The 27,793-nt window shown below is 51.9% G+C and overlaps 5 protein-coding genes across 5 annotated transcripts; 2 read left to right on the top strand and 3 right to left on the bottom strand.

The window, feature by feature from the left end:
* Positions 1 to 584: 584 nt before the first annotated feature.
* Positions 585 to 3,833, bottom strand: PV06_07140 (uncharacterized protein; the record flags this gene model as incomplete). Its single annotated transcript, XM_016408333.1, has 6 exons — positions 585 to 1,764; positions 1,828 to 1,922; positions 1,989 to 3,313; positions 3,369 to 3,493; positions 3,555 to 3,609; positions 3,692 to 3,833. The coding sequence occupies 6 exons, from the start codon at positions 3,831 to 3,833 to the stop codon at positions 711 to 713; spliced, it is 2,796 nt and encodes a 931-aa protein (XP_016261813.1). The 3' UTR covers positions 585 to 710.
* A 1,946-nt stretch (positions 3,834 to 5,779) lies between these two features.
* PV06_07141 (uncharacterized protein) lies at positions 5,780 to 6,311 on the bottom strand (the record flags this gene model as incomplete). The annotated part of the gene is made up of 2 exons (XM_016408334.1): positions 5,780 to 6,005; positions 6,064 to 6,311. The coding sequence occupies 2 exons, from the start codon at positions 6,309 to 6,311 to the stop codon at positions 5,780 to 5,782; spliced, it is 474 nt and encodes a 157-aa protein (XP_016261814.1).
* Positions 6,312 to 11,281: 4,970 nt separating this feature from the next.
* On the top strand, positions 11,282 to 11,701 carry PV06_07142 (uncharacterized protein; the record flags this gene model as incomplete). Its single annotated transcript, XM_016408335.1, has 1 exon — positions 11,282 to 11,701. The coding sequence occupies one exon, from the start codon at positions 11,282 to 11,284 to the stop codon at positions 11,699 to 11,701; it is 420 nt and encodes a 139-aa protein (XP_016261815.1).
* Positions 11,702 to 17,707: 6,006 nt separating this feature from the next.
* PV06_07143 (guanine nucleotide-binding protein alpha-1 subunit) lies at positions 17,708 to 20,207 on the top strand. The gene is made up of 6 exons (XM_016408336.1): positions 17,708 to 18,128; positions 18,253 to 18,448; positions 18,500 to 18,842; positions 18,902 to 19,314; positions 19,367 to 19,510; positions 19,576 to 20,207. Exons 2-6 carry the CDS (start codon positions 18,331 to 18,333, stop codon positions 19,617 to 19,619), a joined length of 1,062 nt encoding a protein of 353 aa, XP_016261816.1. The 5' UTR covers positions 17,708 to 18,128; positions 18,253 to 18,330; the 3' UTR covers positions 19,620 to 20,207.
* A 1,760-nt stretch (positions 20,208 to 21,967) lies between these two features.
* Positions 21,968 to 23,391, bottom strand: PV06_07144 (uncharacterized protein; the record flags this gene model as incomplete). The annotated part of the gene is made up of 3 exons (XM_016408337.1): positions 23,116 to 23,391; positions 22,733 to 22,960; positions 21,968 to 22,624 (listed from the first exon to the last, which is right to left on the bottom strand). The coding sequence occupies exons 1-3, from the start codon at positions 23,278 to 23,280 to the stop codon at positions 21,968 to 21,970; spliced, it is 1,050 nt and encodes a 349-aa protein (XP_016261817.1). The 5' UTR covers positions 23,281 to 23,391.
* Between the last annotated feature and the right edge of the window lie 4,402 nt (positions 23,392 to 27,793).

The raw sequence follows: 27,793 nt of genomic DNA on the forward strand, positions 1-27,793 counted from the left end.
CTTGAACTCACAATGCCAACTCAATGTACCCAACTCCCAAGCAAACCAGTATCGAGGACTGGAGTGAGGAGGCAGGGTCTTCTTCCAGATTTGTTACATATAGTCTGTGAATGCTTTGAAACCTATTCGATTGTGGGGTCACGCTGTACTCCTCCATAACCCACACAGACGGGAAAAGAGCCCAAAGGCGGAGGCGGAGACATAGGCGAGAGGGGGGGGGAGAGCTTTCGCACGTCACCAGCAGCCACGACCGGCCACATATTGAGAAAAAGTTGGAGTTTCTTTCGGGCTTGGGACAACATCCACCGGACGAGTACAGGAGAGGAGGATCGATGAAGCCTCTCCACACCACACATTAAGAATTCTCCGCTTCCCGTTTTCTCTCCCTTGGAACGGGAGCGGAAAAGTGAATCAACCGAGACGAACGGGCGGGTCCCAATGTACCTAGGTCCAGTAGGAGTATCAATGGATCACTGGAGCACCGACTACAACGTTAACAAGGTTACTCAAGATTTCTCGATCTTGTAATGATTTATCCCATGTACTCTTGTATTCTGAGAATCATGATTTTCCGATCATTCGTCATTAAACCATACCATGTGAGGGTATTTTCATACTCGTGCTCGTACTCGTACAAGGAGTTGGAAGCCACAGCAAAGCCATCCCCCTACTCAAGGCAAAGTAGGTAAATCAGTACACCTGTTTTTAATCTATTTGGGAGTGCTGGTCTCATAGACGGTGGCCAGTTCCCTCAAAGTGAAACCCATACGGGGGGTGACTCCCCAAACCCAGGTGTCGTCGTAGAATTTGGCCCAGTACATTGTCAACTTGGCGGCGACGGTCCTGAAGGCCCTCTCGCCGGGGGCGATTTCGAACTCGAACTCGGAGGTCAGGTTGCGGATGGTCCTCATGGTCTGTTCTTCCAGTTCGGTGACGATCCCGCCCGTCTGCTCGGTCTCGATCTCGATGACGTGAACCCACTTGGTGACCAGTAAGGCGGCGTCCCAGCCGGCCAGGGCGTGCTCGATGGCCCAGGTCAGAGCGGCCGTCTTTTGTATGAGAGGTGTACCCATCTTGTAAGGGATCAGCATGCCCTCGAACGCCCGGCTGACGGCCCTCGTGATCATGTCGCTACGTTCTTGCGGGGCCGCGACAAAGTCCTCGATCGACTCGAGCAAGTCGTCCTGCGTGGCTTTCAGGAGGATGGTCGAGTCGGCGGTCCCCGTGCCGGCGAAGGTCCGGCAGTAGGTCACTCGCAGCAGCGCCAGGCAGTTGAACAGCAACGGTCCCTCGGCGTCGGTCCAGGCATAATCCGCGTCGGTGCGTGCTTGGGTGATTAGGGAGCGGCACCGCGTGAGCGCTGCCTCGGCCTGCGTCAAGGTCTGAGATTTGGAAGCGTCCTGCGGTTTGCCCATGCTGGACAGTTCGCCCAAAAAGTACGACCCCTGAGAAATGTGCCACAACTGGATCGACACGGCGTTGATGACGGCACTGACCGCAAAGGGGGACCACTGCCAGCAGTGTGGCGGGACTGGTTTCGTGATGTTCTCGTACATGAGTGTAGACACGGCGTCTCGGAGTGACAATGGCGTGCTCTTGCCCCGGACGCTCGCGAGGGCCGCCCATTGATCGGGCGTTTGGGCATCCCACATGGCTTGGTCGCAAGGCATCTCGATGTAGCCGTCCGAAACGACGGAATAGCCCGGTGCTATGCCGTAGGTCATTGTGACGAGATTGCCGTAGAGGATGTGTCCGTACAGAAGCCTGTTAGAAACAAAAAGTTAGTTGACATCGAAAATACGGTCATGCGGCTTTCGAACAACAAACCTTTTAATACTTTCTCGATTCACCCATTCTTCCCAGGTCAGGTTTTCCTGGTTACCCTTGCCGGCTTTTACCATAGGGGCGAGCTGACGAAAGTCCTGGAGCAAAAGAAAAAAAGAGTCAGCCGGCCGGATGGACTTTTGGTATAACAGGATACAACTTACAACGAGAAAGTCACCCAGATTACTGAGGGCGTCCTGGACGAGACTGATGACCCCACAGAATGTCGCAAACATCTTGATGAGCAGACGTGCTTGACTCCTCCAAAGTAACTCTGGATCGGGTTTCGGTTCGTGCGACGCTGGCCGCACCCAGTCGTCCGAAATACTCGGTTCACCGCTGTCGTCCTTCTTGGTTTTCTTCAGGGTGGCGACGAGAGCTTGGTCCGCTTTCCGAAACAGTGGTTCGGCGATTTTTCTTTCCAAGCGATATAGCGCACCGATGGCACAGATGATCAGGATGAGAGGTGAGGGAGCCGACGCAAAGTCGAAAGTCTGCAGGTGCAAGATGGGCATGTGGACGTGGAAATTATCGATGGCCGTCCGGATACACTTTTGCAACGCAGGTGCGCTGGGGAGTCTGAAACTCGTCATTTCCGACGGCATGAGCCGTTCATTGAGGTCGTTGAGTAAGTTTGTGCGCATCTGCTCGGTGAAAAATGGAGCTGGAGGTTTCGTGAACGGAGTTCGAGCCAATTGTGGTGTGGGCGGCTGCTTTTCGAGCTCATCAAAAGGAGGAAGCTGCTCTACAGCCTGCTGCTGGATGGGGAAGGGGTTCAGAGGTGTCGACACGGCGGCGGTGCTGAACGGATCGTCGCCTGACATGTAGACGGGTTCGGGTGGGTTGACCGCCGTGAACCCTGTAGATGGCCCGGTCGGGGCAAGCGGCCGAAGCTGGTGGTACGGTTGAAGGAAGCCATAATCCTGCATCGGCGTCTGGCTAGAAGAGGAGAAATGCTCCAATGGCGACCAGCTTTCCGAATCTTTCTTGACCGGGAGGATGGCGAAATTGCCCATCTGCTTGGGCTCCATCCCCAGGAAGGGGTCGAAGAAATCCAGAAATTCCAGATCCCCGTCTAAGTCAGGCAAAGGGACCGATGTGGGAAAGGTGCGCATCTGTTCGAGTTCTGGCATATCCATGGAGTAATTGGGCATGTTGATGCCAACGATTGCCGGTTCTTGGATCGTCATCGCTGGCTCTTGACCCGCTGGGCTGGCAAGGTTGAACCTCATATCCGTGATGGAGGAAGGTTCCGACGGACTTTGGGACATTGATTGGCTCTGGTTGAACTGTGACGGATCATGGTTGACCATGTTCGAAGGTGAGTCTCCAGTCACCAACAGGTTTGCAAGAGTTGGTGCTTTTGATGGTGATGGGCCTTCGTCATTGGCCATTGTCATGACAGTCCGAGCATTGTCATTATTCTGCGGCAAAAGCGACTGGCCATTTCCAACTTCGGAGGGAGGGTTAGGAGAAGTAGTGGCACCAGCTGGATAGCATTAGTTGTGGTCAAGACTATCAAGACCAATATGGAGAGATCCTACAAAATAGCGGCGGTGGAGGAATTCGTCGTCTTCTGGCAGGTGGCGGTTCCTGGCCTGGTTGGCCAGTGGCATTGGCCAGTTGTGCTGCCGTGTGTAGAGTCCTCTCGTGCCGGACCAAGAGATCTCTGTATAGCCATCATCAATGGGCTGCCCAGGGACACAAGAACGGGGAATTATTCAAGTTACCTTCGACTGTAGCGTCGACGACATACGCGACAACTGAAAGGCTTCTCTTGTGTGTCTATATTCTCGTGAGCCACGTTGTTTGCGGGCGATACGATGTGGCAAAGCCACCAAGGTGATTGGTATCACGGATTACTTACGGCCTCTTTGGTGTCGGATACAATGCTCACTACGCTTGAAGGCTCTCGAGCAGACGTTGCATACGTGGGGTCGTTTGTGTTTCTGCGAGGCGTCTTTGGCGGGATCAAGCTTGGGGAAAACAATGACCGAGGCGCCGGTCATAGCCATGGAGGGCAAGTCGTTTCGAGGAAATTGATCTTCCCGGTCAAGTGGTGGTGTGATATGGAGTGAGAAATGTGTAAGAGGGAAGCTCGAGGTGTTTTTGGTTGTTGAATGGTTTGTAAAGAGTGAGTAGCAAGGTAGGATTCAGATCTGGAGAAAGAGCAGGCACCAAAATAGGCTCAATAATGCCCTGGCAAGACACGGTGCACGGGAAAAACCTGGGTGCCAGCAGCCAGCCAAAGCACCCATGCTCGATCGGCACCAAACACCAGACAAAGGGTCCAAGGAAATGGTCGGGGGGCGCCAAATGTTCAATTCTGCTCTGGTTCCGCACTCCGTACTCGGTACCCGTACTCGTACAAAGACTACTGTAAACGTAAGCCAGCAAATAGGGCCCCGGGGTGTCACAGGCCAGACCTGCGGGGGAAGAGCATGTGGCTCACTAGGCGACAGGAGAGCGGGCTTTCTATTCGTGACGAGGGTGCCACACCAGCCCTGATCGTTGATCCTGGTTGCTTGGGGAAAATGACCCAGCAGGTGCCGCGGACTACGGCCAGTGGTCAATAAGGGTGCTAAGTCCAATAAGTAAAGGTTCAATGATGGTGTGGGTGGAGGAGTTGGGGAAAAAAGAGAGGGAGAGGGATGGAGGAGGAGGAGAGGGAGGAGAAGTGGATTGGGGACGGATGAGGCCCGTGGCCACTGTACTGCATCCGTACTCCGGTACCTACAGTACGGAGACAAGGAGTTGATAAATAATGGACTCATCCGATCGAGCTTCTCGTCGACATGCCAGGAGAATGGACGACTTGATTGGACCTGTAGCCCTGTACTCGTAGTACCGAGACTCTGTACTGCCTCATCCGTACATTTTAATTCGAACGAATGCCGAGGGATCTTGGTTGACAGCTGAGACCCTGTGGACTGTCGAGGTCTCTGTGGGTTCGTCAAGGCTGTGACGAGACGCGATGACACAGTAGACGGATCGAGGATCAAAAAGAAATACTGTAACATTGTGTCGGCAGCCAGAGAGAGGCAAAGGACTGGATCATACAAGACGTTTTCACTGTCGACCTACCACAATTGCCGTGTCTGAACATCCGTACCAAACATTTGCCAAAAGCAATAGGGAGGGCACGCGGCAACGAGTCTCATACCTGGAAAATTCGGATCTCTAGGTGGAAATGGGTTGAAACGAGAGCGCTCAGACCCAATCTTGCCCTCTGTACTCGTCGTACTCATGCAGAGCTGTTTACCACACACAATACTTCGGCACATGCTCTTCGCTGCGTGACCCGATTAGGAGCAGAGTTGTTATCGGAACTGTCTTCGCCGGCGCCCCGTGTGTCTGTCACTCGTACAGCCTGTACGCAGTACAGGACAGGATCCTTGTCCTCCATACGAGTCCATCATTCGATATTCTGATATTCCTCCTAGTCCTGTGTCTTCATCTCTAGTCATCACCACCCTCAAGAGCGACCCGTACGAGGGCTGCTAGCTCTCTCCACGCTAGGACTACCCACGCAGTTGGACGAGTACTGAAGCGAAGAGAACGAATCCACCTCAAGAAATCTGTCGAATCCCCTCGGCTCATGCACCTACTATGTTTGCTGTGGGGGTTGGTGGCGTCAATAAAGGTGCTGCTCATGCAATATTCATGCAAGCCTCGTGCGAAAACAAAATTCGTACTCTCTTCCAACCAGTGACTCAACGTGTCTGCTTCAGCTTGACTGTAACCCGTACGAAGTACCTATCAGGGATTCCTCAAATCGAATCTCAATTTTTGGATTGGGCGACACAAAACATACGAGATGGTCACAAATAGTAAGTCGTAAGTCATAAGCCACATCTGAACCCTCGTGTTCTGGATTCCTCCCCTTTTCTTTCAAACACACACCATTAACGCCATCACCATCCCTATCCCCATACCCATCATTTGCTCAGTGTGCTTAGCGGTCGTGAGAGGCCGTTATCAGATTGGCAGCTTTCATGGCCTGGGCATAACGAACCGCCTGGTAATGCACACTGAGCGGCGCAGGTATGACGCTGGCACCGACGACGTGCAAAACAGTCATGTTCTTGACCAACAGATTCGTGTCAACGACGCTTTCCCATACTGGCGGTTTCACCCTCATGGAAAAATGTCCTTCCTTGGCCGTGAATGCGGCAATCAATCTCGTCGTCAGATGACTCGTACGTCCACTTCGAAAATACCTCAAGTAAAGCCTCTTACTTGAAAACGTCTGACAGCGAGTCGGCGAGGAGTTTCAATACACGTCGAACACTGTAGCGAAGAATGTGTCGATCGACATGCGATGCACAGCAATTTGGGTCAACAACCGGGGGTCCAGTGATACTCCTCGATGACTTACCGACACTGCCACGCGACACCGAGCGGAAGTTGCTGATTAAAGCCCCCATGTGAGTCCCATCTTCCGGAGCGTCTACTGGCCTCCCAGTAGGCCCGTAGAAAAAGGCCATCTCGAGATGAGATGCTGATGGAGCGAGAAATTTCAGTGCGTGCCGATCGAGCTCGGTGCTACTCAACGTTTCGTCGTCGTGGTCTATTCGAATGCCTTCTTCTACTACTGGTTGGGGAACCTGCTCGTTCACAGTCTGGTCGCAAGATATTGAGACACACAGATTGTACTGTCATTGTACGTTGTCATACCTCGAATAGTTCACTCGTTCCTAGTATGCAGCAGTCTGCTGCTTTTGGATCTGTGATATCCTGAACAATGTACTCGTACTGGCACATTCGTACCTTTGGCAAAGCGATCTCAGACGTATGTATACGTACTCTGTACGGGATTAACCAAGTCAATACGTATGACTCTCCCACTCCATTACTGTTCGATCAATGGTATGTGCCCCCCTTCGCTGTTCTTGACGATTCAATTGGCTCGATCGTGAGCACCCTGGTAAAAGCAACAACAGCAGCAGCTGTGCGACCTATTCTATCCGTACATGTACTGCTGTTTGGGAGCCTTATTGGCTCGATCGCCCGCTCTTTCTTCATGTGAGCCCTGGCGTTGAGAAAGGGGGGCCATTTTCCCTCTCTCGCTTTGCCTCACCGTTCAATGTGGAGCAGCTCATTGGCTCGCCCGACCACCCTGGCTCCCTGTCCCTTGCTATTCTTCAATCACCTAACTGACAGGGGCCCAAATCACACCTGCGGTGCCCCCGCCTTACCTCGACTTCGAACAGGGCCATCAGAGGATCTTTTCCCCTATGTGGGTTCCTTTGTCCTCCTGTATTTCCTATCCCACAGTGAGTAACGAATTCCAGCCTGCTCGTTCGTCCAGTCATGCTGGCGGCATCGAATACGAGATGGATCAATTTGATACCGGGCATGAGGCCGAACTAGCTAGCTACTGGTCGATGGTCATCGATTCTCAAAAGGATCGTTGACGTGTCACCACACTTTTTGGAAGACTGCCTCCTTTGCATCCCCCAGCAAGATGAACGCACCGCCCATGTATGTCTCTCTCCCTCTCATTCTTTGTCTATTGTCTGGGCACCAGGCCAACTAGCAGTAGCGAACCATCACATCATTTTTCTCTTTCTTGAAAACCCTCTCCCAACTGTTCTCTTTTTCTGTTTTGCCCCTGTTGCTATGTTGAACCATGAAACCTCCTAATCCGAGACTGTAAAAGCCGAAAGACTCCTGCCCCGTCTAGCTCGATGGCTACGTTGGAGGCGTGCGGTAATGACACCAAAGAGAAAAAAAAAGAGAAAACCCCCCAATGCTTTGCTTGCGTGTATGCATATCTGCGTAGCTTCGTGTCTGCCTGTCCAGCATCAATTACTCAAATGCTGTTCCGTGGAATTTGCGGTGTAGGGATGTTGGAAGACTTTGTACCTCCCACATAGAACTAGTTCAGTCCTTCCAGGTCCAGCAGGAATGGTCTCTGTACATGTCCAAGTACGAGCCGGGGCCTTCCTTGGGCAACTTGGCTATCCACGCTCGAAACTTGGGGCTGGCGTCCAATGCGAGACCGAGGTGGGCGATTGCCATGTACATGATCAGCATTGCCACTTTTGGTGGGAAGACGTGTCGACACGCAGGGCAGGTGCCGGTGTCGCCGTGTTCGGTGCTCAATCTCTCGTAGGCGAACCAGCGTGCCAGGCAACGTGGGTGGACGGTCTTGCCGCAACAGTCGGTGCAAGTGGCGAAGCCGTTCTTGTGAAAGACTCGGGTTGAGTTTGTGGTACTGTTACAGGCTTCGTAGCAGATGAGGCACTCTCCGTAATTCACTTGGGCGGGCTTCGGTACGTACTGTGTCTGCACTCCGCCGCCGCCGTTGCCGTCTGCGATGGTGGTTGTCTTCTCAACGGGGTTTACGGGTTCAGGGTACTCTCTCAGAAGACCAGGAACGGCCAAGGGCACACGCTCCCAGACATCGGGGTATTGCAAGTTGCGCACGACCGAGGCCAAGGCGGCCAAGTTTTCGACAGCGAGGAGGCATCTGGCACCGGTCCTAAACGGCATGGGATGTACTCTGCTGGCGGTGTAGCCGTGTTTGTAGACGACGTGGTGCACGCGAAACAAGCGAACAAGCATATTGGCCAACTGCACCTGCCTCTTCCTCATGACCCTAGCAGCCTCTGCGTCGAGCGGGAAGGCTTCATTCTTGATGAGGGCTTTGAGAGATTTCTGAAGCTTAGTGAAGAAGAGCTGGATCGAATGGACGGTGGCTCGGTACTCGGCGGCTTCCTCCTTGTCGAGACGCTCCCACTCGACGATAGGATCCATCTTGCGGACGAACTGCTGGCCGGCCTCTATCAAGAGCAGCATGTCATCGACCTGGATGAGTCTCGGGTGGCGAACGAGACGACGGTACTCGATGATGTCGTTGTCCTTCATCTCAAGCATGGTTGGAGTGTCACGAGCACGCAGCTTGTTGCCTTTGTATATGAACGCGGCCGGGTGTGGTGGTTGACAGGTCAACTCCCAGAAACTGAAGATGAGCTCTGACAGTTTGGCATTCCTGTCAAAGTCCATCTTGACCACACCCCTGCCAAAGCCCTTGATTGTAAGTTGGATCCAACTTTCCTCAGGAGGTTCGGCGACGGCCTTTGCCAGCTTGGGCTTGAGCGACTCCGGCAAGATTCTTTGGACTCTGCGAGTCGAACGTCTCAAGGTCCTTGCGACGGGATGAGGGACGTCAGCCCTGGTTGCATTCAGGAGACCAGGCATGCCTGTGAAGGTGAAAATGGCACCTGCAAAGTCAAAGAGGATGGTCAGTCAGCCTTCATATGTGAATAAAGGAACGCGCGACTGTGATGGTTGGGACCAGTTGCAATATGTTCTTGCGTATGTACATAGCTGGCCGTTTGTGAAACTCACAATAAATCAGTACTGCTGGCAATGTCGCGCAGACAATGTAATGTTGATTGTTCTGTGGTGTTTCTTTAAAATCAGTGTCGCACAAAGATTGCACCGACGCCTACCAGAGGTCGCGATGGGTGTTGGTCCAGACCGCCTTTGCAGTGAATTGCCTGGTTCAAGTGAATGAATACTGTAGGCGGTGTCGGTCCTAATCAGGCGACTCCGGACTCAGAGGACAGTAAGGATGCCCTCAACAGGCGTGAATCAAAGGTCTCACAGCACTACGAGGCTGGACACTTTGGTGGCGCCAACGTGGCTTGAAGTTTTTCCCTTCACTGACATATCCGTAGTTTGTCCAACTACGGTTCTGGTGGAAGGGAAAGGAGGGATTCCTCTACCTGTCAAACTCGTCCTGCTTGCTGCATCTTTACAGGTTCTTTCAACCACTCTCAGTACAGCTCCTCTTTCACGCATCGGATGCCTGGAAACTTTCCGGTTACATTTCCAAGTCGGCGGTTGTACTCGCACGCACGCACGAGACGGGGAAGGGGAACCGAGTCCCCCGTATCTCTTCTTCTTTCTCCTTCGATCGTTCCTACAGGTCAGCCAGATGTCAATGTATTTCGCTACAGGTCAAGAAATCACTGATGGACATAGAGCGACGAAGATACCGACTATTTACACCTGGCCAAAGCGAAGAAACGGTCTAGCGTTTCGTGTTCGGTTCTTCCAGCCGAGGTATTGAACAAAGACAAGATCCAGCCGCGTAGTACAAGATTAATTGTCACCACAAAGGGTTCTACAAGTTGGTGCTGACGTCTTAGAAGTCTATATAGTTGTACGGAGAGACAGTCTGGCAGCAAGCAAGATAGTATCACCTTCCTGTCTTGAGAATCCACCGTGGGTACAGGGCTAGGTTGAAGTTTGAATCGAGAGCCATACGAAGAACAGTCACTATGGAACCATCCTCCTGAGATTAGAGTTATCGCCCATCTGGCTTTTCCATGCTCAGGCGTTGAAGATCTTGTCCAGGGTGTGTGCTGCATGGATGGTATGCCACATGTGGGTCTACGCATCCTCAATGTCATGAACGGGCTTTGTGAACCCTGCAAGTTGGCCAGTCGACCGGTGGACAAACTCGATCGGGGAGATGCGTCATGAAGCACCGCAGGACGTGCTCAGCGCCTGAAAAAAGCACTCAGCCTCAGACGAACCATGGCCGCGGAATTCTAGAAGGTTGTGTGTCTCAAGTGAAATGTAGTCATGGAGCACCCTCAACACGAGGCTGGGTTTGTGACGACGTAAAGGCATGTAAAATGTAAGGGACAAATGGACAGTCGCATGCAGGAGAAAAAAAGAAAAGGCGAGAGGTTAAGAGAGCAGCGAGTTGCAGAGTTCCCTTATTGGTGTTGTAAATCCAAGGTGCTTCACAGTCTATGGCTGTCACTTCAGACACTCCACAAACGCCACTACTACTTTCTTCCCCTACACAGAAGTCGGTCAGCTTGCTTGGAGCGAGTCTTTACTGTCTTATATCTGTATTTCGTCGATAGTTGCTCGACATACCAGTGCTGGAAAGAATTCGAGATTCAAGGACCCACAGCCTCGCATGGTAGTCCTTATGCTCCGTCCAGATCACAAGACTCAGATGGAGGACGAGGACATAGCCGTCCGTAGATGCAAACCCAAAGCCATTCCTTGGGGGTTATCACTTTGCCATGGTTTATCCAATCTGTTCCAAAGTTTGGTCACATATAGCTCCTGCCTCGATCTTCGTTGTGATACTTCCTGCCTATCTTGGTTTCTGCTCGAAGTTCTTTTCCCAGCGAGCGAGAGGAACTTCGACGCTTTATGTAGCCCTCGAACCAGCATCACCTCGGGGATACTATACAGTACCTATGATGGTATATCATCAATACTCCTACAAGCACTAGCACCGCCTCTCTCACCTCTCCAATCTTCACCCTGGTACAATAGCCTAAGAGCTACTGACCCTGCTTTTCGTCCAGCACTCTTCTCAAGCCTATCCGATTCATCGTGAGAGAGAAGTTTCAGCTTTTCGAGCCTGTCTGCGTTAGTTCTCTCAATCTTCTTGCCCTCACCCAACCTACGAGAAGACATGGACAACGAAGGCTCAGAAACGAACCAGCAGATACAGTCCAACCATGCAATATCCATAGAGTTGGAGGTGGCCGAGAACGTCAATCCATATAGTCCTGTTGGTGAGGTGAATGAAGAGGAAAGAGACGACCAGCCTATTGAAGAAGAAGCGGACGAGCATTGTATTGAGCTCTTCCTCGAAAGCCATCTGGGTTGTTCAGGTCGTTTATTTCCCCCGAGCTGTTCGAATGCTCCCACTCCGCCCTCAACACCCCAGCGGACTGCCACGCCTCGTCTGGGTCAGCGAAGCAGTACCAATCCGATTGGCTCTCGAGGAGACAATGCGGCCGATACCACGAACGGGGTGACGAGACCTGCCCAGAACATTCATCCCCTCGCGCTGGCTCCCAATGGCCTTGGAGCATCACAGACCAGTTAATACCGAATGATAGATGGAACCGATACACCTCCGACACTCGTCATAATAAGCCTCCCACGAGACTTACAGGTTGAGGAACCGGTTCGGTATGGCATCATCGAGATCGAAATCGATGCGGAAGAGGCGGTAGCAAGCTCCCCCACATGGCATTGAAGAGATCGAGGGTATCGAGCAGGACAAGATGGAGGCTGAGCTCCCTATTGATCATCATAGCTCAGGAGATGGCAAGAAGTGCCACCTGTACGAGAATGCTCTCACCATGAAACGCACACCTTTGAGAGACTGTTGGAAACAAGAATGTCATCAGCATCCACGATGAGGAAAAGAGCAGGATCAGATCCCTAAAACACAACATTTCAAACCGTCGATTCCTGGTATTGAAACATACGACCTATTTCCATACACTTCCAGGAGGAGGTTTACCTGTCCACCGAAAGACGAAGGAGTGACGTTAGGTGTATCTGTATCTTTGTTTTGAACGTGAGATTCAGTACGTAGTACGTAATTAATAGCAGGTTGTCTCATCTTCAAACGATTCTTCTAGCGTTCTTTCTGCTGGCTTACTCTGCCCCTTCCACTTGTGCGCTCACGTCGGTACCGAATTAGAAGTCTTCAAGGACTTGGAAGCACTGTCCCATTCCTCCTTCAGGACCTTTTCGCGCTTCTCGTTCCGCATCACAAACCGCACCTTGTACTTCCTCGGCACGGTATTCGCTCCGTCCTCGTAGGCGGCGTCGGAGACATCGATGACCTCTTCCTTTCCGTCGGGACCCAGACCAGGCTTGATCTCAAACGCCCACAGGATCTTGGCGAGCGTGATGAACAGACTGTTCTCAGCCAGGTGCAGACCGGGGCACCCGCGCCGCCCGGCGCCGAAGCTGAAGTGGTCCCTCTGGTACGGGTCCGGGTGGGCAATGTAGGCGCCGGCCTTGAGCGGGTGGCCGAGGTACCGCTCAGGCTTAAACTTTTCGGGCTCGTCGTAACGGCCGTCGTCAAAGTGGATGGCGTACTGGTTGATGGACAGCACCGTGTGTTTGGGGATGAAGAAGTCCTTGTACACGATGTCGGCGGTGGTGTAGTGGGGCGTGCCGATGTTGGTCACGGGCCGGATGCGGAGGACCTCCTTGACCGTGGCGCGGAGGAAAGGCAGGCCGTCCTCGTCGTCGAACCCGGGGGAGCGGGAGTCGCCCACGACCCGGGTGATTTCCTCGTGGGCACGGGCTTGCGCTTCGGGGAAAGCGGCGAGGTACTTGATGGCGCTGTTGAGGGCGGAACTGGTGGTCTCGGAACCGGCTTCGATCATTGCTGTCATCCACCGAATCGAATTAGTTATTTTGCTTTCTTGGACTTTCTTGGTTCTCGTGGTGCTTGAGGTAGGATCACAAAAATTATCATGATCAAGTGGGGATCGTCATGAATAGACAGGACCAAAAACTTACATCCAGCCAAAAAGGCCGATTGTTCCTCGTCTATACCCTCCTTTTCGTACTCGGTCGCCACGTATTGCCGGACGAAGCACTCGGGAGCCGTCTTGTCGGCGATCTGCCGTTTCAGGGTGGTCCAGTATTTCCACCAAATGTTCAATTGACGGTGGTAACATTTCAAGGCGCGGCCGCGCCACCACTGCAGCGGCACGGGGATCTTGGCCAGGGGTGGGATCATCTCTGCCAGGTAGGCGCCGGGCGCGGCGTGTTCGGAAAATTCGTTCATCAGGGTGTAAATTTCCCTCACGTCCTCACAATCCTTGAAACGCCAAACAATGTCAGTCAACTCGTTCCTCCACGTACGTGGTTCACGCAAGACTCACCCATTGTGGGACTCTTCTCCCGTAGGTGGACGTCATGATGACCGAAGTCGAGTACCTCCTGCAGTGCATGTAGAAACTCTCCTGGTCGTTCCGCAACTGGTCCTCGTGGATGTCGTAGACGAGTTGTTTGGCCTCGAGTTCCTGGCTGGGCTTGAACAGGGCCGACGCCTTGGGGGTGAGGAGCTTGTGTACGATGGTCCGGAGTTTCCGCCATTCGGGAGTGTAGGACATGAAGAGGAACCGTTTGCCCCCCGAGATGATGTCCGAGGCCACGGGCGAGGGGGCCCTGCCGGAGGTGACGGCGGACTGTTTGTCCAAGAGTTCTTTGACGACCGCGGGATCGTTGAGGAAGATCCAATTCTCCCAACCCATCCGGATCTGAAACATCTCACCGTACTCTCGTGCCCATCTTTGGAGTGACCGTTGAGGGTAAGGCTGGAGTTGATGTAGATTGCCTAGGATGGGCAGTCCCTTCGGTCCTGGGACGAGGCGTAGACCCTTGGGGGGTTTCTTTCGTCGTAGCAAAGCACTGTACGCCACTAAAAGGACGAGGCAGACGGCTAGGAGCCCAGCAGTGAACGCCATGGCTTTTGCTCAGATCGAGCAGTGACTTGTACTTTTCTGCGATATGCCCTCACCAACAAACACCACTTTTACAACCTCGGGTTTCTTATCTACCTACTGAAGAAGCACTTTTTTGAGACATTGCGTTGTCATTAAAGGGCCCTTTCGGTGACCAGACTTTACCCCAGACCCGATTGGATATGCAAATCTTGTCCACCTGGAGATTTCTTTTAGATCCTAATCGGTGGGGGAGAGGGAGAGACGTCGTCGGCATTAGGCCCAGACCCTCGCGGAGCAGCAAAGGGAGGAACCAACCCCACATTGTCCCAAATGAGTGAATGAGGGGGACTGTAACTGTACTCTGGATGCACACAACGAATACGATGATAACTGTGATAAGCGGAGAAGTGGGAGTTCAAGGCTGACGTGGGGCTGCGAGGCTCTTAGTTGTACGAGTACAAGTACTGCATTGTTCATTCACACTTCGCTTTATGAACGGGGACCGGTGTTATGCATGCAGCATTACAAAGAGTGAGGAGATGGCGGCGACATCCCGATGTTTGCTGGAAGATGGGTTTCAAAGTGGTCGAAAGCATAGAGACCAGCTTCCCAGTTATACTCCTGACTCATATAGAGCTCTAGTATAGCAGAGCACAGTACACCATAGCAAAGTCCTCGAACTTCCTACGTGGAGTGTACTTGTATGTTCTCGGTTCGCTTCAACTGTCCCCTAAATTTGCGGAATGGGCGATAAGGCCATGGTCCTACTATTCCCCATGATTCTGATGTGTTTCATTATTCTATCCTTGACCGAAGGGCTCACGAAGTGTTTGCTCTTTGTTTGTCAAACATTATCGCTCGACAAATGCTGCTAGGGCTCACCAACATTCGGACTCGCTGGCAGCAGATATTGCGGGTTCGACCGAGACGGCGTCTGCCGTACTGCCACATTCTGAAAGCCTTCATGACAGGATCAACACGGCCTTCAATCAGAAGTTCTCCGTATCCGTATCCGTACCTCCATGTCTTATGAGTGGTGGCGGATCGAATCGAGGTTCCGTACCGTGTTTCGACAGATTGCTCGTTCCGAATGAAGTCAGCAAGCACATATTGTATGCCTATGGACGTCCCCGAACCTGGCAAGGATGCAGTAAGTGGCTGTTTGGGTGTTACCCAACGCGATTGTGAGACGCGCAAGTAGTCAGCCGGTAGGCCCCATTATTGTCGATAGGCTGCCGTAATCGAGAAACATTGAGTCGCACATCACAATGATGCGAGGAGAAGGCCAGACTCTCAAACTCGGGCTCAACCATGCACGACCACCTCTTTGGGTCTGGTACAGGTGTCATGGTGTCCGTTTTCGTAAACGCCAACATCCTGTCGAAGGTGATCATTTCCTATTTCGAGGCAAGACTGACAGATGTTTGACTGTGCTACGGAGTCTGTAGACATAATAAATGGTGATGGGGCAGGCTTGGATATCGGCAGTCAAGCATTAGCGAACTCGGCGAGAAGAGGTGTGCTGTCATGTGTGATTCGGGCGGCGAGATATGAGACAGGATGCTGTGGCGTTGATCGTCCATGCAAAACACCGGCAAACTAGAGACGTGGACGAATAACAAGACTCGATAGCAGCTCGGTTACCAAAAAGGCACCGCATAGCTGTTGAGGGTCCAAGTCAGTGGTGGACGGATTTCCAGTTTGACACCCTACTTGACATCGACACCTCCACTGTTTCTGCGACGACTAACTATACTTGTAAGAGTCCTTCCGTCGAACGTTACAAGCATCCCGAAGCGAATGCAGCGTTCGTGCCGCACGTCCAAGGGGCGGATCGTTATGTTATGCTGATGTACTCGTACTGTACTGAACGGAGTACCGCGAGAACAGAACAGAACTAGATCGACGGTTCCGTCGGCTGTCACGAAATCATTTCCGCGAGACTGGGATTCATGATTGATTGATTAATCACTTAGCCAAATGCGAGTTCTCGTAGTGTGCAGCGCCCCTTCATGGTTATCGGGTCAAGAATGACCTGTCACGCATTGCATGCTGTACATAACCAGTTCCTGGGGAGGGCGAGACTTCACCCGGCCCCAGCAAGACCGAGAAGTCTGGCCTAAGGCTTTTAGATTCAGGGACTGTGCTACCTGCTGCTTTGCCGGTCGATCCAGGTGGAGTTTGGGTCCTGGAGCGGCTGGGAAGTGCAAACTCTGTAGACACCCTTGCGAGACGGGATAGCCAGGCACGTCCAAGTACTCCGTATCGACTGTCGCAAACGTTCGAGAAACAGGTTCCCCGTAAAATTGGACGGGTAGTGCCATCAGCTGATGGAAGATGACCCTGGCCGTTCGGGTATGATTCAAACGTGCTTTGCTTTTCACAGTGTTTCGCCATCCCTCGCTTAAAGGACACTATTTGCGCTTGTTGTCGGCTTTTTGAACCATGACCCATGACTTTCGATTGAGTGACAACACCACGATTGTGTCGAAGGATCATTGCAAAAGGGGTCGTGGAACACACTAGATTAATTCATGTGTTCATGCACGGCGTCCAATACTCTACAGAGTATGAGCAGGTCAGGGATGTCTCTGCGCCTTATGCTCCGTCTTCATATATGCAATCCTCCGTAAAAGACGGGTCTGATTCTGGCAGCTGGAAAAGCCGAGCCTAGATGCTGAACCTCATCGACCCGATATGCGAGTGATATCGATATCAACTGAGTTGCCCATCTTTGTGCGGATAGTCAAATATTGATCGACGTGGTGCTCCGTCGTCTGCACACGACAGGGAGCTGCTGTCAATATGAATTCTCGTCTAGATAATCCGGATTCCAATGCGATGCTTCGTAAGGAGTCGCAAATATTCACTAGAAGCCATGTACCCCTGCGTTTGCGCAAAGACTGGCCTTGCATCAGTGATCCAAAACAGATTCGCCGGCGCAACCAAGTGGGCAGCCCTTGAGTGTCAGCCGCCGTTCAAGCCAAGCTATAGTTCGGTCACCACCAAGGGCCAGGGTGGGAAAAGGTGCGGGAATGGTCAAGGGAGCGACGGGGCTGGGAATGGTGCTACTCGAGCCTCCGTCTCAGTGCCGGGCTGTCATGATAATAACTTGCACAGAAGAGACACATCGCGCCTCTAAGGGGGCATCAGGAGCCCTAAAAGAGTAGTCGTCGGTTTTGACAGATGCTGTGCTGTAGGATACGACATGGAGCTCTATCGGATGCGATGAAGGTGCATTAGCTTACCAGCCTGATGAATCCAGCAGCGAACAGCAAGGCGGGATGCAGGTGGCCAGCAGCCACTGACCAGCCGAAAAGTCGGTGCCTTAAAAATTGGTGCTGGTTTGGTGTCTTTCAGGTAAAGCCACCGCTGGGGCGCTAGCATTTCTAGCCGGAACTTAACTGAATTGAAGCCCCCGGGGGCTCTCCAGTTGCGGGTACGGGAGGGCTTTAGGGGGCAGCTAGGAACCAGCAGGTGCTAGGTTAGGTACGAGTACGTACTGCACAGTGGCCATCTCGATTTTTCTCCTACTTTCGCTTGCGTGCCCGGCCTCACGTCCAATCCCGTGTGTCAAATTAGGATCCATCCATCCACCTTCTTCTCTCAATTCATCCGATCTCATCAACCAGCGTCCTGTTCTTCGTTTCCCTTGTGCCCCTGTACAGTACCCGAGCATCACTGCTTTGTTCCTGTTCCTGTTTTTGTTTCGTATCGTTCATTCTAGCGACTTGTTGAACATCCATCAACCACCTGCACCCTCAACAGCAGAGCCGGTCCTGCAAACACCTGCGCCTACACCACACCTCTCACAACTTCCTCTACTCCCTTACTCCCTACTCGCGACACGCCCTGTCCCTGCTCCGGATCTATCACTTGCGTCGCTCAGCTAGTCACGGATCGACGCCAAAATTTCCACTTGTCGCCGTCACCCGCGCCGATCCCACTTCGGACTTCTGATCACTCCCATCCACCACCTTTTTTGATCGCTCTGCTGTGCAGTATCCTGCAGTGGTAAGACATATTGAATTGGATCCTGGTCGAGGTCATTGAGAGGTGAGCACACACAGCGTCTCATTCTTACTTCATCTACGCCGCATCGCCTGCTCCTTCCCTTCAAAGTCCTCCGCGCAAATATCAGGACCTGGAACAGAGCATAGCTGACTTATCACCGCAATAGCAGCCGGCCCAACGTCACTCAAGTCTTCACGTCGCCGCCTCTGAACCCTTTGGGCCAGCATCTCAAACCACCGTCAAGATGGGATGTGGTGCAAGCAAAGAAGATACCGCCGGAAAGGCAAGGAACGATGAGATTGACAATCAGCTGAAAAGAGATAAGATGGCACAGCGTAATGAGATTAAGATGCTGTTGCTGGGTAAGTCAATGTTGGCATGCCTCCTACAAGTCCGATGCTGACCTGTTGCAGGTGCTGGTGAATCAGGAAAATCTACCATCCTCAAGCAAATGAAACTTATCCACGAGGGAGGCTACTCACGCGATGAACGGGAGTCCTTCAAGGAAATCATCTTCTCCAACACCGTCCAGTCGATGCGAGTCATACTAGAGGCCATGGAGTCCCTGGAACTACCTCTTGACGATCAACGAGCCGAGTACCACGTTCAAACCATCTTCATGCAGCCACCACAAATAGAAGGAGAAAGCCTACCTCCAGAGGTCGGCGCCGCCATCAAAGCTCTATGGCACGATGCCGGTGTTCAAGAATGCTTCAAGCGGTCAAGAGAATACCAACTCAACGATTCTGCACGATAGTAAACCTCCCATCATCCGTGGCCGCGACCAGGCAGCTCTTGCTAACTTGGAACCCTAGTTACTTTGACTCGATCGACCGCATTTCTGCACATGATTACCTGCCTAACGATCAAGATGTTCTTCGGTCTCGTGTCAAGACCACCGGTATCACAGAGACGACCTTCATCATTCAAGACCTCACATATCGGATGTTTGATGTGGGTGGTCAACGCTCTGAGCGAAAGAAGTGGATTCATTGTTTCGAGAATGTGACCACCATTCTGTTTCTGGTCGCCATCTCCGAGTACGACCAGTTGCTCTTCGAAGATGAAACCGTCAACAGAATGCAAGAAGCCCTCACCCTCTTCGACAGCATTTGCAATTCGAGATGGTTTATCAAGACCAGTATCATCTTGTTCTTGAACAAGATTGACAGATTCAAGGAGAAGCTGCCCGTCAGCCCCATGCAAAACTACTTTCCAGACTACGAAGGTACGTGCGGAGCCCTGCAGACGAGAGGCCTGCATGCTGACCAACCTTTTAGGTGGCCCGGATTATGCTGCTGCATGCGACTACATCTTGAACAGATTCGTGTCACTCAATCAGGCCGAAACGAAACAAATCTACACCCATTTCACTTGCGCCACTGATACAACTCAGATAAGGTTTGTCATGGGTGCTGTCAATGGTAAGTTCTACGCCCTCTTGTTCCACAGACATGGCATGCATCGGATCTGACCTTAAATGTTGCAGATATCATCATCCAGGAGAACCTGCGCATGTGTGGTCTCATCTGATGAATCCCCATGACAATTTTCGGCGTTTCCTTATGTCAAAATCCTTGATTGATCCACGACTGCATATACCACGGGTGTTTAGGGCTAGCCTTTATTTCTTTTCCACGTTATTTTTAGGAAGCGTCCGGTTTTTTTGGCGCGGTTGAACGAACAATACTCTGCCCCTTTTTGGGGTCTGCGATGCCACGAGTAGCCACCTCGCTGTTTCGACTGTTTTCAAAACTTGACGACCTTTCAAGGGCCGATCGACCTCTGGGGCAGAATGTCACGGATGAAGGAACAGTTCGGTTTTTTCGGCAGCGAGTCTTTGTACAAACCTCGGGATGTCTTATGCCTACGTTCCAAACAAAACGAGATGCCATCAAAAGTGCAAGGGTGGCGATGTATATCTTTTCTTTCTTTCCTTTCTTGCTTTATTTGAAGGCTTTAAAAGCAGGGAGCTTGTTCACAGATGCTATGGTCAGGCTATGACAGTACAGTTATGGCCTTGAGTTGTTAGATTCTACAGCACAAAGACAGAAGATGACGTCCAAATGTTGTAGTAAAGGAATTCCAAGTATTGAATCGAGTTTGTTTTGGACCACTGGCTATTTGTACTGTATGTTCCATCGGTAAGTAATTTCTTGTCGTGCACGAAGTAGACATTATTAAATGACCGTTCCATATCATCAACCATCAAGCTCGGTATCGTCTGTGTGTAAGTCCGAAACGGATCATTTACTGTCCATTTCAAGTGGTGATCAGGAAGGTGTCTATAAGGATGAAACCACACAGCACTTGGCCTCAACGACTGAGCGCGACATTCTCGCATTCCTCACGTCTACCACTTCTCTCAGTGGACAGACTCCTACCACCATCCCATCGGATATCGGGTTACTCATGGGGAGAATCATCGGCACCAAGTTCACATACGATCCAATCGACACATCTAGCGGAGCACCAATACATTGAGGTCTAGAACAAGTCCCCTGGGCGGTAATATGATATATTTTTTTGGTTTGGTTTGGTTTACAAACAACATACTCTGTACGTCTTGTCTTTTTTTTGCTTCTATGCCTTCTTCACTTGGCCATGTCGCCTAGGAGGTTGTTTATACCAATCCAGTGATTTGGAAAAAAGGCGTGTTATGGTAAGCAAGGGATGCTCTAGTTAGAAGTCAACCTCAGTGCTGCTTGCCCCTTGCTTTGTCTTGGAGCAATCAACACACTCCCAACCCAAAAAAGGCCCCCATTTCTCTAGCATGGCATGCCACAGAGAGTTGACTGAAGAGCAGCCATTTTGGGGGAGGGATATATATGTACAATGGAGAGTCAATTGTTTTCCCAGTCTCTTTCAAATTCGACAGATTTCGCTCGCACGCGCGGGCGCATGTGTTCCAACTGCTAGCTAGGCCTCTGCCGATTTGGCCGCACGAAGGGCCTCCATCTTTGCCACTCTCTTTTTGAATTCCTCATACTGGCATTTCTCGTAGCTGTGTCTCTCGTGCTGGTTTGGGTCAAAAGGTCAGCGAACATGATCCTCGGACAAGCACAACGAGGCTGGTGCGCCCGCAAGTGAGAAGGAAAAAGAGAGAAAACCCACTTCACACTTCCAAGGCGTCCATGAGTTCTCGTGTCGACATTTGTTCAGAGGAATCAAGAGGTTCGCACAACTATCACGGTATTGTAGGGGTAATCGAGCTTCGGACATGGCTTCTCTAGAGGCCGGGGCTGTGTAGCAACGGACAAGAAGAAAGGTCAGCAATGTGCGGTCGGGCGAACAGTAGTGGTGGTGGTAGGGTGCAATGGCCTTGAGAGGGGGGTCGCATACCACTGTCGCCGCCAAAGCCAATGGCTTCTTTAACACTCTCGATGACTGTCATGGCCGCCGACAGATAGACTATGTGCCGTCACAGAATACCCCAGCAAGTATATCAACCGGTTGTGTACGTCGAGGGGGTGGCCGAAGACCTTTGTCGCGGAATGGGATGTTCGAAAGAGGTCTGTAGCAACAATCGTCGTCGACATCGAGAGCTTCGGGTCGGCCGGGCGGGCGCATCTAGGTGCCTTGAAATCACGTGTTTTGAGACGGGTCTTGGCAGCGGGCCTCCCTTTTTCAGTACTCGGACAATCCTGTTTGCACTTGGCGATACGACCACAATTGTATGCAAGTTTGGATGGGTGCACGAAAGAGCGTTTGTCGAGGAGGCTTCTTGATCACTCCTTCACTCGAAACGATGTTCGTAGTACACTGTACAGGACTCTCGATGCGGCGGGATGGCCTCAGCACTGATTGAGGTCGACCGACCATACAGAATAAACTCATGCGGCCTTTTGTTTTTAGTTTCACGTTTTCTGTTCTTCGTGTTCTTATCCTAGATGTCTCTCTAGAAATTTGACTACATTCTTCAAAGCTCGAATTTGCAAAGCTCTGCTATCGTCACCGCCTTCCGACAGTGCATCCAGATTACTCGCCCCCTCGAGACGACCGTCGAATCCGTGCTCCGCGTCATCGACGAATTCCGTCTGAACGCTGGCTCCCGCGGTCTTCAACGCCTTGACCGCGGTCTCACTTGCCGAGCACGGCACCGCGCTGTCGTTGCGACCGTGTAGGACCAAAAACGGTGGCAAGTCGCTCGGCAGCCCGAAGGCGGCTGGGAACAAGGGCCTGTGTTCCTGCGGGATGGCTCCGATTCCCTTGTCGACAATCGCCTGGCGCATTCCCGGGACTCCGGTGATGTAGTCGGGGAAGAGTCGCTCGGCGAGCAATGCGAGGATGTATTCGAACCGTGGCACGGCTTTCGGGTCCACGACGATCGGTACTGGCGATCCGGACACGACGCTCGGATGGTCCTGTCGACCGAGGTCTTCCAGTTTCTTCATCGTTCCGCTTGTGTCGATGGGGGGCATTCCGAATATCAGGGAGCCGTCGTTCAGATACCGAGGGTCGGCAAAGTCGAGCATGCCATAGATTGTCACGACGGCTTGTGGTTTGGGGGAGACGAGGCACGACGTCCCCAGGGCCAGCTACAACAAGACGGGCAAAGAATCATCGGGTCAGTCGCCACGATGCACGTCGTCTGATCGGGAGGTGGGTCGTGACCAGACACAACAGCAAAAGAGAGAGAGACTTACATAGCCACCTGCGCTACTTCCTGCCATGACCACCTTCCCGATGTCCAAGCCGATCTCCCCTCCCATCTTGGTCAGAACCCAGTTGTACGCATCGACCGCGTCGTCGAGAGATGAATGGGCCGTCGTCTCGGGAATGAGGCGGTAATCGGGTGTGACGAAGATCCAACCTCTCGACGCGCACGAGCTGACGAGCCACGTCGGTAGGAAGCTAAATCGATCTCCTATGACCTAAATTGTACGGGAGGATGTCAGTGCACGACCACACATTGGTCTGGTTTTTTGGTTTTTCAAATTCGCATGCCGAGCGAAACCGAAAAATGGCGGTCGCGAGAGCTCAGAAAGAGGTGGGAAGATGAAAAAGACAATGGGGGTGATTGTCGCACCAGAAATCCACCATGATAATGTAGCAATACCGGCACCGGACCCGAGGTCTTTTTGGTCGCAGGCCAGGCAACTTCCGTCTTGATTTCGAGACCGTCTATGACCTTGTACACAAAGGTTCTGGACGTGTAGCCGTCGTGATGCGGGATCTGTGTGATGCTGGCCATTGTTCGATGACCGACGATCGTCTGCGACCTGTCGTCCTCGAGTATGTAGTGTGGGTGTGTCGAGGTGTCGGACCGAAAGTCGCGTCTTTTCTTGGGTTGTCTTTTCGACACAACGAATAACAAAATGTCGAGCTTGATACTTTGTAGGTAGTAGTTCTCTTATTGGGGGTAGGGTCGTGTATAAGTAGACAAGAATGGTTGTGGGCTATATGGGGTGGTGCCAAATTTGTAAGAATGGGCGTATACGGAGCCCGAGGAAAGGCGAGCGAGTCTCACCTTCGAGAAAATGAAAGTCTTACTTCACCATACGTGATCTCGGAACCCGATCCTAATTGCACTTCGGTTATTCCGAGAAGCTAAGAGTACTCGGTAGAACCCAGAACATTTGCGACGATTTTCGGGGTAGAGAAATCACGGAGTTTACGACGTCGATAGAGACGAAAGAATTGGACGAAAGTAGTAAGTGTTACGGTAACGATTATTTATCGGCACTTTGACTCGGCACGACGAGAAAACAAATAGTCTGATTTGCACCGTGCAATGAACCATCTGCTCTTGTTCCTCCCTGTCTGGGGATTACGATTGTAGTAAAAAAGAAAAATAAGCACACCATGTGCGTATTCGTACATGTAGGTGATATACGAAGCACATGTCAAATGAATCCAGATACGCTCCTCATAAAATCACTCCTGAGCCCAGGGCGCCAGAAGTATGTGATGGCGACACGGTTGTTGACTCGTTGGCTCGTCAATGAGCAGAAGTTCGGGCTGACACGTTCTGTCGAAACGAATGGCTGGAGGAAATGTTGTTCCCATGTAAGCATAAATATATTGTCACCTTGGAGGTCTGGTGGTGGATTTTGAGAGAACTGCGGCCCCATATTTCACCAAGAACGCAGCAGACTTCATCAAGCGCAACCTTCTTGATAGAGAGGACTATCAGAAAAGATTGAGGTCACAGATCAAAGACCAGGTGGGTTGAGTCGAGTGTTTGTTTGTGGTCCTTCACTTCTGCTCTTTGCTCTGCTTGCTTGGAGGCTTCCTCGCGTTCTTCAGCATTGTTGCGCCTCCGTGGTCAATGATGATTTCTGTCTGCATAACAACAACGAGGCAGAGAGCCAGCACAGAAGCAAGCGGCCAATGACCTTGGAAAGACGTATTCTTGTTCTCCAAGGCTGTTATAATGCCTGTCTAATCGCTCTAGTGAAAGGCCATGTATTCATTTGGTACTCTGTACTATTCTGCAGTCCGTCCGGAGTATTCGGCCAAGAGTCCGCAAATCCTCGTGCACTGGCGACTTCGCTACCACATACGCCTACCTGATTCTCTTTCTTCGCATGCTAAAGGCAGGTTCAATGCCTTGAATCCAATTCCAGCCAGCCCAACTGAGTTGACACGGGGTCACCCTTCGGACCTTTTTCCGTTTCATGAGTGCAGACGGATTGGGGGTGGTCAACTCGGTTGTCACGAAGCGTCACTCACCGCCTATGGTGAAGTGTTTGAGGCGCTCGAGTGGTGCGGCAGTGGAAAGCCTGAAGGTACAGTGACAGATGGCGTAAACCAGCAATGGCAACAAGACCGAAATCTTGAGCGTGACCTCGTATTCACCCCTGTCGGCGCTCTGTAATAATTTTACACGACCCAGAATCCACTGGTATCAGCAGTTTCGTCGACGAATAACAATTGCGGCCTCAGGGTGATTGAGAAGAGAGAGGAGAAGGTGACTCACGGTGGTGACAAAGTATGCATACAGTGTTGCTTCCTGAATACGTCTCCGGATCCTTTCGGCTGCAGCAATGATGGGCTCAGGAGACAGTGAAATACGCAAAGAAAACAAAGTGGCTTGCTGGATTGATTGCTAACAAACGATGTTGTATGATCAGTTCATCCCCGCCTCCAGCGGCTCGATGGCCCCTCCGACGTTTCGACCCGCAGAATCAGGTCTCCAGAACATGGACGCTGGTCGGGAGAGCAGCGGCAAGGCCAAACCCAAAAGCAGACGTGAGAGCTGCATCGCGAGCATGGAAAGCACCAGACAACGCGCCGCTAAGCGCATCAAAACTGAGAAGGAGGAGGGAGTGGCAGTGGAGTTAGCGTGCGAAAGCCGACATGGACATGGGTCTGCACCTGATACGACCGCAGCACCATACGAATCCGGAACGAAAATGAAGCCAGCAAAGGAGGAGAAGGCGACATGTACGGTGACGATAATACCATCCAAACAGCTCGAGGACCTACGGAGCGACCTGATCGAACTCGCAAAGGATAACGCCGAGCTGAAGCATCAGATGAGTGTTGTTGAGGAAAAGTTGATCGATGCCCAATACCATCGTCGGCTCTACTGGAACTGTGGAGTTGCCTGGGCTCGGGCTGAGCTTATGTGGATCAACGAAAGAGAAGAGTTGCACCGACGCCTGGTGGAAGCAGGAAAGATGAGCCTCCCTGGCAACGAAGATGACGGCCCTTCTCTCGACGGACACGAGGCCAGTCGCGAAAAGGGTGGCAATTGATCGACAGGATGCGTCGAGGTCATTGACGCGGAACGGAGTGGTCACAAAGACGCATCCCAACTTTGGCTCGTGCCGGAAATGCTGGCGCAGGGATACATGGCAGGACAAAGCGAAAATATGAGATGGAACGACGGAGATGGTGTCTGACGCATCTTCCCTTGGATACGAGACAGGGGAAGATAGCGCCGGAGGGAAGACCACCTACGAGCACCTATGAGGTCCTGAGCCATTCTTGCCATGCCTCAAGCACGTCTGTCACCTTTTCAAGGCCCTTTGTCTGAATTATCCCGGTCGCTCTGGAGCTGGGAATGAGTTTGCCCTCGGCGTGGGTGGCATCTAGAAACAACAAGTTCAAGTTCAGACTGAACATGAGTGACGATTCGGGACGTTGATCCGTGTAAAGGTCCTGGAAGATGAAGCACCAGATCATGTGCGATTTCTCGTTGAGGCAAGGGGAATATTGATGTCTCGTATCCCAATGTACACCGCCTCGCCGTCTCTAACTCAACTCCGTAGTGCATTAATGGTCGCCCCCTTCTTTCTCCTTCTTCGCCTTCCACCCCTGTTGTTTGAGAGGCAATGATGGAGACTCAAGCATGATATGCAACATGTGAGGTACTAGCTCCTCCTCCTCCTCCTCCTCCTCCTCCTCCTCGGTCATAACTACGAGCAAGGTGGGATGAAGCATTGAAAGTGAAAAGTGCCGGCATACACGGGCCCCAGCTAGTCTCCATCATCACTAAACTGCCACTCAAGGCCACGCCTACACTTGAGGCCAGTAGTCATAAACTCTAGACTGACCTATCAAAATTACAGCAGACATGGATCTTGGAGTTGCTTGCGTCAAAACGAAAGGGGATTCCCCATACCTATTGTTGGTGCAGTTTTGTAAGTAGTGACGTCCTGACGTGAATGTGGACAGGAGTTACTGGAAGGGATTCCCAAGGATTTTCACACTCTCGCTCTAACCAACTCAATTCCCCGCCGGGATGAGCGACAGACAGAACTCACATCTCAGGCGTTTTTGGGTGGTGAGGTTTTTGATCTCCATGTATTTGTGGCTAAGGAGCTGATGCACTGCATCGACTCCGAATCAATTTATGGGTTCAGTTCTCATCTGCATCGGAATATTAGGTGACTCTCGGACCCAGGATGAAAGGTGTACATCTCCTTGCCTTGTATGCCCGGGGTATCTATCCCCGGTTGTGACTTCACCTTTCACTGACAGCTAGACTCTGCATGAGGCTGAACTCATCACCGGGAATTGTGGCACTACAATCAGACGAAAGTACGACACGTATGGCTTGCTGTCTTGCATTTGTTCGATCTATGCACATATGCTACCAGGTCCGCTCATCACGAGGTCGCAAACTCTGGTCCTTCCAATCACGCTGAGAGATACGCGACCATCATGGTACCAGCATCCGTCTCCTCAAACTAGCGACTCCTTTGCCATCCGAAATCGAAGAGGTTCCCTCGGCGATTCCCCTCCTCATCCAAGTCTACCATGGGTCCATATTGATCGATTCGGTCTACTACTCTACCCACCTAGTCTTGCCCTGTTCGGTGCAGCTGATCTAAACAGTTCACTGTCAGCCAGGGTAGAACGCTGAATGACATCTCGTTTTCCAGGCAGTCGTGATGGTTGTGAACCAGTAGTGCAGTTGCAACCGATGCCCTGAAGACTAGCCTTTAGCACATTGTTCAGTCATCCATCGTCGAATATCCAAGCTAAAGGAACCTCCACTTCTGGACCATGCAGGTCCTGCGTCAGAGCTGATGGCCAGCGATCTCGGGGAACCCGGGACGTCGATGCTACACCACATGATTGTCATCCTAGACATCGTTACGGCTGATCCACTTTGGGCTACATACTTTCCTGAGGTCCATTTGAAAATTGTGAGTTCGTCGGTGCTGGCTTCGTCGGCCCCTGTCAGGCTGGAGGCAGGGAAGAACGGTGCTGCTCTACTATAAATCATGAGATCATCCACGACATTTGGCCGA

This window comes from Exophiala oligosperma, assembly GCF_000835515.1.
Source record: "Exophiala oligosperma strain CBS 72588 unplaced genomic scaffold supercont1.6, whole genome shotgun sequence".
Lineage (NCBI taxonomy): Eukaryota > Fungi > Ascomycota > Eurotiomycetes > Chaetothyriales > Herpotrichiellaceae > Exophiala > Exophiala oligosperma.